This window comes from Anolis carolinensis, chromosome 2 (assembly GCF_035594765.1).
Source record: "Anolis carolinensis isolate JA03-04 chromosome 2, rAnoCar3.1.pri, whole genome shotgun sequence".
Lineage (NCBI taxonomy): Eukaryota > Metazoa > Chordata > Lepidosauria > Squamata > Dactyloidae > Anolis > Anolis carolinensis.
In genome coordinates this window covers 275908992-275921167 of record NC_085842.1, presented here as the reverse complement: position 1 = coordinate 275921167, position 12176 = coordinate 275908992, and the positions used below count along the sequence as shown (strand labels likewise).

At 39.9% G+C, this 12176-nt stretch overlaps 1 protein-coding gene across 1 annotated transcript; it reads left to right on the top strand.

The window, feature by feature from the left end:
• Positions 1–220: 220 nt before the first annotated feature.
• Positions 221–11695, top strand: LOC134296698 (uncharacterized). Its single transcript, XM_062972235.1, has 2 exons — positions 221–4078; positions 11659–11695. The coding sequence occupies exon 1, from the start codon at positions 1974–1976 to the stop codon at positions 2970–2972; it is 999 nt and encodes a 332-aa protein (XP_062828305.1). The 5' UTR covers positions 221–1973; the 3' UTR covers positions 2973–4078; positions 11659–11695.
• The last annotated feature ends 481 nt before the right edge of the window (positions 11696–12176 follow it).

The window sequence follows — 12176 nt, the reverse complement described above, 5'->3', positions numbered from 1 at the left end:
TTGTGTGCTTCCCCAGAATCCTCCAAACCAAACTCTGGCTGGCCTGGGACAGCAGTTTCCTCCAACTGTAGCTGGATAGGAATTTCAGGCTCAGACCCAGAGTCCTTTGACAAGTCAGGTGCAGGAGCAATCACAGAGTCAGGAGCAGGAACGATCACAGGTTGAACAGACCCAACCTCAGGCTAGGCTACAACAGGGATGATCTTACATAGACCATGCCAGATCAGTAAGGGCATAACCGGTTAGTGTAGATCCAGCCTAACTAACAGTGAGAGCCGGAATCCTAGTTATGCAATTATGCAGTGAATTCTGAATGCACAACCTAATCAACAATTATGAGGAAGAAGCTGGTGTGATTTATGGGGGTCTGCATTGGAGGAAGAGACACAGAAGACTGGAGGGATGAGAGATCACATCCCAATATTCTCTTTTGGACTAATCAAATCAAAGACACAGCTGATCCATTAGGCTCCCTGAATGCTTATCCTCTTGGCCACTATCCTTTGCTCAGGAATAGAGCTAAATTGACCGTTTGTGTAGGGATGGAGCGGACATTGAGAATATTCAAACAATGGTCACAAATGGGTTTCCCAAGGATTGGAAAATGAAAAGCACTGACAAGGAGAACCTTAGACAGATGAGGATTTTCACAGAACAAGACTTATTTTGTATGAAAAATGTTTATGCAGACTTCCGGTTGGTGGCTGCAGGATGGCTGACGTGCCTCTTTGGAGCTCTGAGAGGCAGCCAGGATACTGAGCTAGGGTGGTGTTTTCCCCCTCCTCTATGTGGCGGATCGAGGCCCAGGAGGTGCGACCCTCACCGCACGACTGGGGCGCCTCCCTCAAGGAGACGTCCCCAAGACGCCCGGCAACAGCGTGCAAAGAGGGGCAGCTTGGACCCTAGGCACAGGAGCCGACAGGCTCCCTTCAGAGCCACTTGCTACCAGCATAAGCATTCAGGAAGAATCCTTCTAAAGGAAAGGAGGCATCACAATCAAAACATTGACCTCGGAGGGAAAAACCCGGTTTTGCTGTCAGCCTTAAAGAAGCAAGGACACGTGTCGGATTTCAAGAGGAGAAGATATTTGCAAACCGGAGGTAAGGAGAGCGGTGGGCAGTGAAGAGGAGGAGAGGAGAGGAAGGTGGAAAGCAAAAGGGAGAGACACCCACCGCAAGAAGCTGCGGATCAATCTCACACCCGTGAATCGCCATTGTAGTGTCCTTGGAATCTTCTTTGTTTTGTCTAGAAGCTCTGTCTTTATAAACAACTGGCGCAACGAGAGGGGTGGCTAGAAAAACAGGAAGCCAGTGGATGCAGCAAGAGGGGAGGACAGAAAAACAGGAAGCTTGCGGATGCAGAAGAGGGCTGGAGGACTGGGATTATATGAGTGAAAAAAGGAGGAAGGGAGACGAGGAAAAGACGGAGAAGCTGGATGGGATGAGTTTGGAAGGGTGAGTAAAAGAGGAAGATTGCGGAGGCCTCGGGAGCCAAATGGAGAGAGCGGGAGAGAGAAAGGACGACAGAGAGGAGCGACGATGGCAGTGTGCTTGGGAAAACAGGAAGAGGTCAGCGAGGGATGAGACAAAGGTGAAACTTAGAGCTATGGAGTGCTACTAGAGGTATAAAGGGAAGAGCAAGCTGATGAAATAAGTCACCTCTACCCCTTTGAAGAGTGCAACCTTGTAAAGTTCTGAGCAAAGCAAATCACCCCCCCCCAAATTAAATAAAAAAAATCTTTTAAAACTGATTATCAAAAACTAATCTATAATCAATACACATACAATTCTACATTAAATCCTATAATCAATTTATGTCCTGATATTTATCAATTACTGCTATCTGGATAACCCCCCAATAATAATAAAATATCGGTTATACTGAATTGATTGTCAGATATAATCTAAAGGACCCATAGAATTACTTAAGAGTAAAAGGAAGGTCTATTGAAAATAAAAGAAAAGAGACTGAAAATGCAAGGTTCAAAGGGAAAGCCTTTACAAACCTCAAGACTTCAGACTAAGAGAGACTCACTTCCAGAGGAGATCGGGTTCAAAGAGATTCTACTTGAGATGCAAAAAATAGCACTCAGACAAGACACGCAATTTCAGGCCTTACATGAAGAAATTCAAAGTTTTAAACAAGAGTTAAAAGAGGAAATGAAATCGATAAAAGAAGACTTAGAAAACGTGAAGAAGGAAAATCAAAAAATGATTAAATTGCATGACAAGTTGGAGTTCAGGGTTGAGAAATTTGAAAATCTGAATCAAAAATCCCAGTTACAAATGGAAATGATAGAAAAAAGAGAATTAGTATATCAATTAAGATTCAGGAATTTAGAAGAGACAGCAAAGGAAAATTTAAAACAAATAATAACAGATATATTAGCAGAATTGATGAACACCAGTACGGAGGAGATTGATCAAAATTTGGATAGAGTATACCGAATTAATACAGGTTACTCTAAGAGAAACAAAACAAGAGATGTGATAATAACTTTTGGTAGGAAATGCATAAGAGATGAAATTCTAAGAGAAAATGCAAAAAGATCGATCTTCTACAAAGATAAAAGGGTGATTATCATGAAAGAAGTCTCGCAGCAAAGCCTGGCCAGACGTAGAAAGTATAATTTCCTGACTGAAGAACTGATTAAAAGAAAGATCAAATTTAGGTGGGAGAAAACAGAGGGTATTACAGTGACTCTTAACGATACAAGACACTGGCTCAATACTGAGGAGAAGGCTAGAGCCTTCTACACAGCACATATAAAAGAGAAATCACACACGCAATCGACAAAAAGTTACAAGACACATGGAAAAGGTAAACAAGCTAATATGCAAGATAGAAAACTGGCCGAGAAGGAGACAGTAGAAGAGGAAGATGATCTAGAAGAAGAAGAAGAGAAAACTAATAATGCCAAAAGTGAGAGAAACTTTTCCACTTGCAATCCCTTTCAGCCTGAGAGACGTTAATGTAAACTCTGGTATATAGGTATATAAAATAGGTATAAAAAAAAACAAGCATTTACTGATAATAATCAGCATTTGCCAGGCTTGCTAAACAGGTTGATTTTCTTTTTGTGAAGTACAGCTGAAGTATCTTTTGCAGAGTTTACTGTGAACATTGCACAACAGATTTGTGTAAATAGACAGCCACTAGGTGATATTCTGAAAACTTTTACTGTTGCCAAATTCTTCAGGACCCCGACATTGAGCTAAGAGGACCACATTTGGGTTTGGGACCCACAGTTTAAGAAGCAATGCAATAGAGGACAGTTTCCTCTCCTTTATTCAATCTACAATCAAACAGCAGTTTTCTTCTATATATGGAATGTGGACAGATCATTAGCTCCTACATTTCCTGGGTTGTGTAGATAGATGTAAAGAACATTCGTGAATAACTCAGAACATCATTTAGAGAAAATATTTTGAACAGTTATGAGATTTTATTGTCCCTAAACAAAAAAACCAGCATGTTTTTCATCTACTTCTAAAACAGCAAGAAATGCACAAAGCACAGGTTTATTTTATTAAAAATGCATTTCCCCCTGAATATATTTTACTCAGAAGACTTTTGGGAATTTTTTTTGGCAAAATGGCTCTAAAATGTGGGAAATCATTTAAAAATACACCCAAGTGAAAGAAACTTTTCAAATTTTTCATTCTCATAAGAATGTAATGAGCAAAAATCCACATCCTTAGTTCTGTAATGATGGAAATGGTATGATTGTAGTTTAGGTTCCACAAGGCCAGATCCATTACCTAGATTTTATTTATTTACATATTTATTTTAAGAATATCTTTCTTCTTGCCAATTTTTTATAGTTTTAATCTACAGATGGACAAAATGAAATGTCTTTGTCAAAAATTCCACTGAATAAAAAAGAAAAGTAAACACCCCTGAATCCCATGTCAGACACCAATAAGCTGAACTTGGACTGGACTGATTGGACTCATATCAAATTGCCTCATTTGGCTGAAAGGCAGGATGATAGGAAAATCATTGTATTTGGAGGGTGGGATGGAGTCTGCAAGCACTGAGACAAAGCGGAGTGTGACCTGGCATTTGTGCTTCTAATGTAAGTGCAGCAAAACAGGCCTGTTCATTATTTTTATGGCATGTACAGCTTTTAGTAATAAGCATGAGATCAGTCCATCTGTGCCTTTCCCCTATTGCTTCTGCTTAACTTTTTTTTTTTTTAAAAAAGAAGACATTTCTTACTGAAACATATAGCAGCATATGTTTCCATATTACTGAATGTCTTTGTCAAAGCTCTGCTGAGCCCACATGTTCAAATTCACATGTAAGAAGATCTGTTGCAATGAATGCTTTATGTTGTTTTTCGTCTCTCCCTCCCTCTCCCTCCTTCCCCCCCTCTCTCTCTCTCTCTTTTTCTTCTTCCATGTAAAATGGGCACTTGGCCACCATTCCCATGGTGATGGGCCATCTGGACTGAAAATCTGATTCTAGCGTTGAGGTTTACCTCATTGTCACAAGGAAAGAGGAAATAAATTTGAGAAACATCTGTTTTTCACCTTGGACAAATTTGTCAATTTGGATGCAATGATTCACAGCTGTTCTGACTTTGCTTAGGCAAACTCTGGTTTCCTCCCCTACTGCAGATATAGAGAACATAAGAGATATTTACCAACAGAAAATATCCTTGAAGATAAGAAATGGGTTGTATCTGATTCTGAGACTGTGCAGCATGGGAATTGCTTAACACATCTTAGAAAATATGTGGTTGTTTAATTGGGCCCTGAGAAAATACGGGAGACTTCAAACTTTTTAAAACAGGTATTGAATTAGCCTTGTTACTCATGTCTTCTCAGGAGTAAGTTAACATGGAGGGTTAAGATTATAGAACTGATAGCAATTGCAATTAGTAGATTTACTGAGATACAGTCTGCTAAGTCTTCATTTTCCATGTAAAGAATTAGAATAGTTGGAAAGGGATTTTAAAATCAAGGCTTGCAGACAGGGCTTGACCTTGAGGGGCCAATGTCTTGTAAGGGGACCTTTGGGACAAGATAGGCACCAATTCAGATGGGCCATTAATTTTAATGGTTCAAAGAATTGATCTCTGATGTAAGCAAGACAACGAATTTTGGGAGAGGACAACATTGTCGTTGGTCTCATCTTACCTGTTGAAATATACTTTTGTTTCTATCATCTCCTCCATATTCTCCTCCAAGTAGAATGACTCCAGATGAAAACAATATCCTGGAATAGTTTATTTACATAAATTGTATAGTATTGAGTGGACATAGCAAGACAACTACTTTCTTCCATTCCTAATTGGTCTTAAAGAGTTCTTTGAATTCCAAAACCATCAGATTCTAGCACAAAACACATTCAATAGCAATCTTCAACTGAAGATTGAAAGTACAGGTCCACAGATGAATTTCCTGTATATCATGGGGTTGTTCAAACAAGTAATTTATAGCCTTAGCCAACTCTATTTTTGTTTTATTTCAGACTTGGAACCATTATGTAGAAGTGAGAACTGTAGTGAAACCTAAGGATTTCTGCTATGTTTTATCACTATTTTATTTAACTAGTTTAAAAATGAGTGAGATGCCAAGATTAGTTTGACTAATAACTTTCACAGGTATAGAAATGAACAGAGGGAATTTCTGTTTTAAACCTTGGATAACTGCTCAGGAATGGAAATATCCTTCGTACTTCTTATTTTTTATCACCCAAAAAGTTGTGTTATGGCTGAAGAAAGGCATCTTAAAGCTTAAAACTCCCTTTGTGGGGCTGTTTCAAGATTTTAATAGGTTCTCTATCCTGAAAGAGTCACTTTCTTCCAAAACAACTAGATAGGTAACCAGCCATGATAAACATTTCTTTGATTGTCACACTTCATCGAAGTGATTATTATCCCTTTCGGTCAGCAAAATGGTGACTATGTTGGCATGGCTCTCTGGGACTTTGAAGGAGCCAAAATGTGATGATGTGGCCTTTTGGCATCTGGAGCATGCCCACTCATGTCCCAGAATGCTCCAAATTGGGTCCTACCATTGGCAGTACCATGACAATTACACTAACCTTCTATGGTGTCCTTTCCATGGAAATGTCAGTACTCCATTTCTTCTGCCAGTCCAAATAAACTTTCAGCCTGCCTTGGTATAGACTTGGTTTGACAGTCATCTTCCTAGCAATTGAAGTTGCTGAAGCTATCTGAAGAAGATGGTACACCAAAAGTTGCACAATGCCACCTGATTAGTAAATTGTTATAACTAATGCACACTTGCACATTTGGTGTTCACCAGTGTTCTTCAGTATGTTGCCTTTCTCAAACATGATGCAAAATACAAAGCTGGAAAATTAATATAGGTGCATAATAATTACCATAACAATATAGCATTGAAGTTTGTTTCTTTCAAATCCTTCAATCAAGGCCTTAAATCAAGAAGGCTTATCCATGGACCATCCGATAACATTTAATTTAAAAAGCATTCAGCTAAAAATATAAGCCATAGCAGAAGCAAGATAAATTCACTTTACAGTGCAATCCTATATATTTCCACTTTAAAGCCAATTGATTTCCCAGGAAACTGATAGGATTGCAAGTTTTAAAAAATACAGCTGCTTCAACCCTGCTGTCCATTAAAATAATGTGCCTTGTGGCTGTCATTAGGGAGGCTTGTTTCTTCCTATCTTTCTGGCATAAGGGCAGGCTTCTGCTCTCACTCTGATCATCTTTCCCCCTCCTTTCTTTGTTTATTAAAATACTAGCTTGGGAACACGGTGATGCCCGGGTTATTTGATAAAGGCATGATTTGTCTTTGTTTGTTAGGTATTCTCAGTGGGTGAACTACAATTCCCAGAATCGTGGGTCAAACCCTGCCAGTATTCAAAGTTGTCCATTTTGGGTCTGTGTACCAAATGTGGTCCAAATCTGTCGTTGGCTGGTCATCGCCTGGTTGCAGTGCTCTTTAGATGGGGGTGAACTACTACAACTCCCAGATTCCCGGGGCAATTGTCCCGAAATACCTGTCAGTATCCACAGCAGGCTATGTTGAGTCTGTGTGCCAAGTTTGATCCAGATCTGTCGTTGGCTGGGTTCAGTGCCTTTTGGATGCGAGTGAATTACATCTCCCAAAATCAAGGCCCATTCCTACAAACCCCTGCAGTATGTTCAGTTGGTCATGAGGCTTCTCTGTGCAAAGTTTGGTCCCGGTCCGTTGTCGGTGGGAGTCACTGTTTCTCTGGAGGCAGGTGAACTATAACTCAATTTCCCCCAAACTTGTCCAATATACTCTTTTGGTTACGGGGGCTCTGTGTGCCAAGTTTGGTCCTGGTCCATCATCGGTGGGATAAATCCCAGTACCTACTACTCCCAAATCTCCAGGCCAATTCCCCTCCAAACCTAACAGCATTCAAATCTGGGCATATCGGGGTATGCATGGCAAGTTTGGCCCAGACCCATCATTGTTTGGGTTCATAGCATTCTGGGTGTAGGTGAACTACAACTTCTCTACATTCCCCAGTAGGAGTCACAGTGCTCTGACTTGATGCAGGGTGAACTACAACTTCCACCATGGGGAGTCAATCCCCCAAACTCCTCCAGGAAGTGTAGTTGTGCTATGTTTGTTCTGCAGCCAGATTTGAAAGGGAAGGGCAGTGGGTGGGGTCATGAAATTTCACACCAATGGAGAACCCTGGGATGCCTGCCTGTGGTGGAGGACAATGCAAAATCTAGGATGAAATGGTCCCCGAATGAAAGCATTCCTTGGGTGGTGGACCGTAGTGTTTGGGAAAGACATTGGCAGGGGTTAGGATACATGTTGATGGAGCTCGCTGTAACCGCAATGTCAGTGAAAAAGAGTGACTTGGTGGCTCCTTAGCACTGGGAACTGTAGCCTGTTTGTGGAGGCCGGAGGCTGTCTGTATGAACAGACACCCATACCACATACACACATATGGGTTTTCACTTTTATTATGGATGGATATAGATATAGATTTACATCCTTTCCTATATTATGTGATCTTAGAGTGGCATATGATAAAATCAGTTTAACCAATTCAAATAATATAAAACAGTAAAAAACATAAACAGACCAAAAACATGCTAAACAATTTGACAAGTTAAAAGAAGACTGTTAAAATTGGTTATAACTCTTTAAAACAAATCAAAGCTTCAATCCATGTGTAGATTTGGATAGCATTAGTTAGGACCCCAAAATACAGAATTATGGAGTTAGACTGCAACTTTATTCTCACTGTGAGAATAGTAGAGTTGTAAGAGACCAAATGGGCATCTAGTCCAACTCTAATCAATGCAGCCACTTGCCAACTGTAACAATCACTTTGAGGTCTGAGTACCAGACCAAAGGAGCAATTTTAGGAGTAAAAGGGCAAAGGTTGGAACTAAGGGGTCAATGTGGATATAGAGAGCCCATCCCAGGGGACTGGACTGGACTGGAGGGGAGGGGGTGCAGAGAAAATTATACAAGTCTTGCTTCTCTAACTAGAAACAGAAGAGGACTATCTGAGGATCTAATCCTGAGTGTTCCTTCCAAGGTATCCTTTCTAACACCAGACTAGAGAAAAGACAGCAAAACAATTCTTCTGAACTTAAGATGAAAGAAGAGACACAAATTATCAAAATAATAGAAAGGATAGGGCTGAATTATCACACACATTTCCCTGAATATTCAATTTCCCATTTAGTCAGGATGCTTGTGCCTGCACTTCATGATGAAAATACATTGCCCTGGCTCAAGTCATTAATTCATTGTTTTTGAGCTACTTCTCAAGTTTTGTGAGAAAAATGCACAAGAGCATGAACTATGTGTTAACAGCTCAGAAGCAAACAGATGATGGCAAACTGTTTTTGAAGTGACACCATCATGAATTTGACAGAGGCCCCTTCTACGCAGCCATATGATATCCAGATTATCTTCTTTCAACTAGATTATATGACAGTGTAGACTCATATAATTCAGTTCAAAGCAGATAATGTGGATTATCTGTTTTGATAATCTGAATTATATAACAGTGTAGAGGGGGCCAGTCATTTAACTGATATGCTATCAGATTTTAAAATATAATTTTGTCTAGCACCAAAAACAATGTATTCTTGCTTATACTGTTTACAATTATCAGTATAAGTTTTTATTAAAACTTATTAAAAGAGGAAATGGGTGAGCAAATATACTGTTGCAATTTGAAAGAAGTGCAATTACATCAGGGATGAACTTGGCCTAGAAATTCATAGGAATGCTTCAAGGTGCCATTCTACACTTTATTAGCTATATTAGAAAAATCACTCCAAATTTGCTTTGCCAGTAAAATGTATGGGAACAATAAAATAGTGTTGAAAAAGTTATTATACATCAAGATGTAATCTGTTTTATATTGGTTTCCTATATCACGAAAAAGAAATTCTTACCTTCAGCCAAAATAATACTTCATTATGCTTAGAACTGTGCTTTGAAAGCTACAGGCTATTCATTTACAAAGTAATTTCTCTATTTTGTAAATCAGTGCCCTTGCAACCAGCATGTTGGTACAGCCAGACAAAACACTGCAATGAAATATGTGCTTAGTCTTGATTTGTAGTTGTGGATAATGGAAATGACATTTTAACATTTGGAAATGCATATTTTGGATGAAATGGTAGCATTGTAAATAGACTAAAATTAACATTTGGCTAGATTTTGCTCATCATGTATGCTGAGGCAAGGGTGCTTATTAGATAGATACTAGTTCTTATTAAAGGATCAAATTAAAAGTGTTTATTTCAAAAGTTCTGGTGACTTTAGTTTTAGTTAATTTCATCATTTGCTTCGCTTGAGACAATTAGGAATTAGAAAAACCATCCCAACAGACTTTTCGTTCTTCATTGAGATTGCTCCCATTTGTGCTCACACCATTATTAACCTAACTTAATACTTTTTTATTTTTAATTGACCCGCCATTGTTATTAAATTAAAAGCTAGTATACCCTTTCATTTCACTGACTTCATACTGAGTAAATCTAATAAGCACCCGAAAGAAAATATTAAATGAAATCTGTGATCCAGTCACCTGGTGAAATATTTTATAAACATAAACTATATTGATTTAAAATTGCAGGCACAACAATGAGTGTGGGGGTTTGCATTTAGTTAGAATGAACACAGACCATGTTATATTGGAACGGAAGACGATAAACCTTAATTGTGTATAGCTAAATAGTCTTGGCCTTCAGCAGTGGCCTATGTCTAGGTCCAGGTCCAGGTCCAGGTCCAGGTCCAAGCATTGGTTAACCTGCCTACTAGTTGATGACAACCCATTATTTGTTTGAGATGTCAGCCAGCCAGTGGAAACTCATTGACTCAGCCTACTTGCTGGATAGCACTGGAATTACAGCTGTGGGAATCCGTTAAAGTGAAAGTCAAGGCTTGGTTGTCTGCACAGAAAGAGCATATCAGGAGGTTATAACACTGGGCTACTTTGCCTCACACCAGTGATAGCCATTTCCTCTATAGCTTCCAGTGAATGTGTATTTGGCTGTTGGTTGAAGGGATTCTTATGTACTTACTAAGGAACACATACAGGAGTCTTCCATGTGAAGAGGAATCCTGGTTGACCCAGGATTAATGCCCTATGTATACATGGTGATATGTGCTTATGATGCCTTTATATCATTTCTCAGAGTGTCAAACATTCATATAATCATTACAGGGAAATGGGTTATAGAATCATAGAATCATAGAATAGTAGAGTTGGAAGAGACCACATGGGCCATCTAGTCCAACCCCCTGCTAAGAAGCAGGAAATCGCATTCAAAGCACCCCCGACAGATGGCCATCCAGCCTCTGTTTAAAAGCCTCCAAGGAAGGAGCCTCCACCACGGCCCCGGGGAGAGAGTTCCACTGTCGAACAGCTCTCACAGTGAGGAAGTTCTTCCTGATGTTCAGGTGGAATCTCCTTTCCTGCAGTTTGAAGCCATTGTTCCGTGTCCTAGTCTGCAGGGCAGCAGAAAACAAGCTTGCTCCCTCTTCCCTATGACTTCCCTTCACGTATTTGTACATGGCTATCATGTCTCCTCTCAGCCTTCTCTTCTGCAGGCTAAAGATGCCCAGCTCTTTAAGCCGCTCCTCATAGGGCTTGTTCTCCAGACCCTTAATCATTTTAGTCGCCCTCCTCTGGACGCTTTCCAGCTTGTCAACATCTCCCTTCAACTGTGGTGCCCAAAATTGGACACAGTATTCCAGGTGTGGTCTGACCAAGGCAGAATAGAGGGGGAGCATAACTTCCCTGGATCTAGACGCTATTCCCCTGGATCTAGACGCTATCTAGTGCAACATAAATAATTGAAAACACAAATAATCCTAACATAGAGTATAATGGTGCTGGGGCTCAGATTGATAAAAAATTTGAAATTAAGGTGGGATCTGCCACTTTAGAATACAATATAGGATGTCAATCTGAAGAACGCCACAACTGAAGGATAATCCAGACCAGAGAGGAAATTAGGAAGCAGTACTGAAGCAGTATTGAAAATAAGCCCCAGGACAGGAAGAAGGGGGAAATGACAGCAATGGATGGGAGTTAGGATAGTGAATCTATCATAGTTTAAAATGAAGTAACTGAAGTGCTGAACTCTTTATTTATTTATGAATTTGTTTTACTTATATCCTGCCTTTGTCTCAATATAAGGTACTCAAGGCACTTTGGATAACTCCTTTAGAATTTGTCAAGACCCAGGCTGCAGAGCACCAATAACCATACACAGAGGCCAGAATCTATCTAATATCTTTATTGAAGGAATATATAAAGTTAATAAAAACAAGTGTAGAAAATAGTTCAGGAGTAGACCTTTCAGGAAAGGTCAGAATTAGTCCAAAAAAGCAATGTCCAATAAGAAATATTAAGGTCCAAAGTTGTAATCCAATAACCGAAACACTCACTTTGCCAAGCAAAGTGAGGGGAGATGACAAGGTCCTTTAGTCCATGAAACTTGAGCGAGGCTAGGAAATAACTTGATACTTGAAACAAGGCTTGAACGTGGAACAAGGTAACTAAGAACAAGAACAAGGTCCGTGGAATAACTTGATAAAATCCGTGGAACAAGGCAAGGATTGATCCTGGGAAACAAGGCAAAGTCCGTGGATAGACAAGGCTGGGTAGCAAGGCGAAGGCTGGATAGCAAGGCAAGGCTTGAGCAGGAGCGAGGC

What these genes read in the sequence shown, in the direction of transcription:
- LOC134296698 (XM_062972235.1), top strand. Translation starts at nt 1,974, where the DNA reads ATGCAAGGTTCAAAGGGAAAGCCTTTACAAACCTCAAGACTTCAGACT.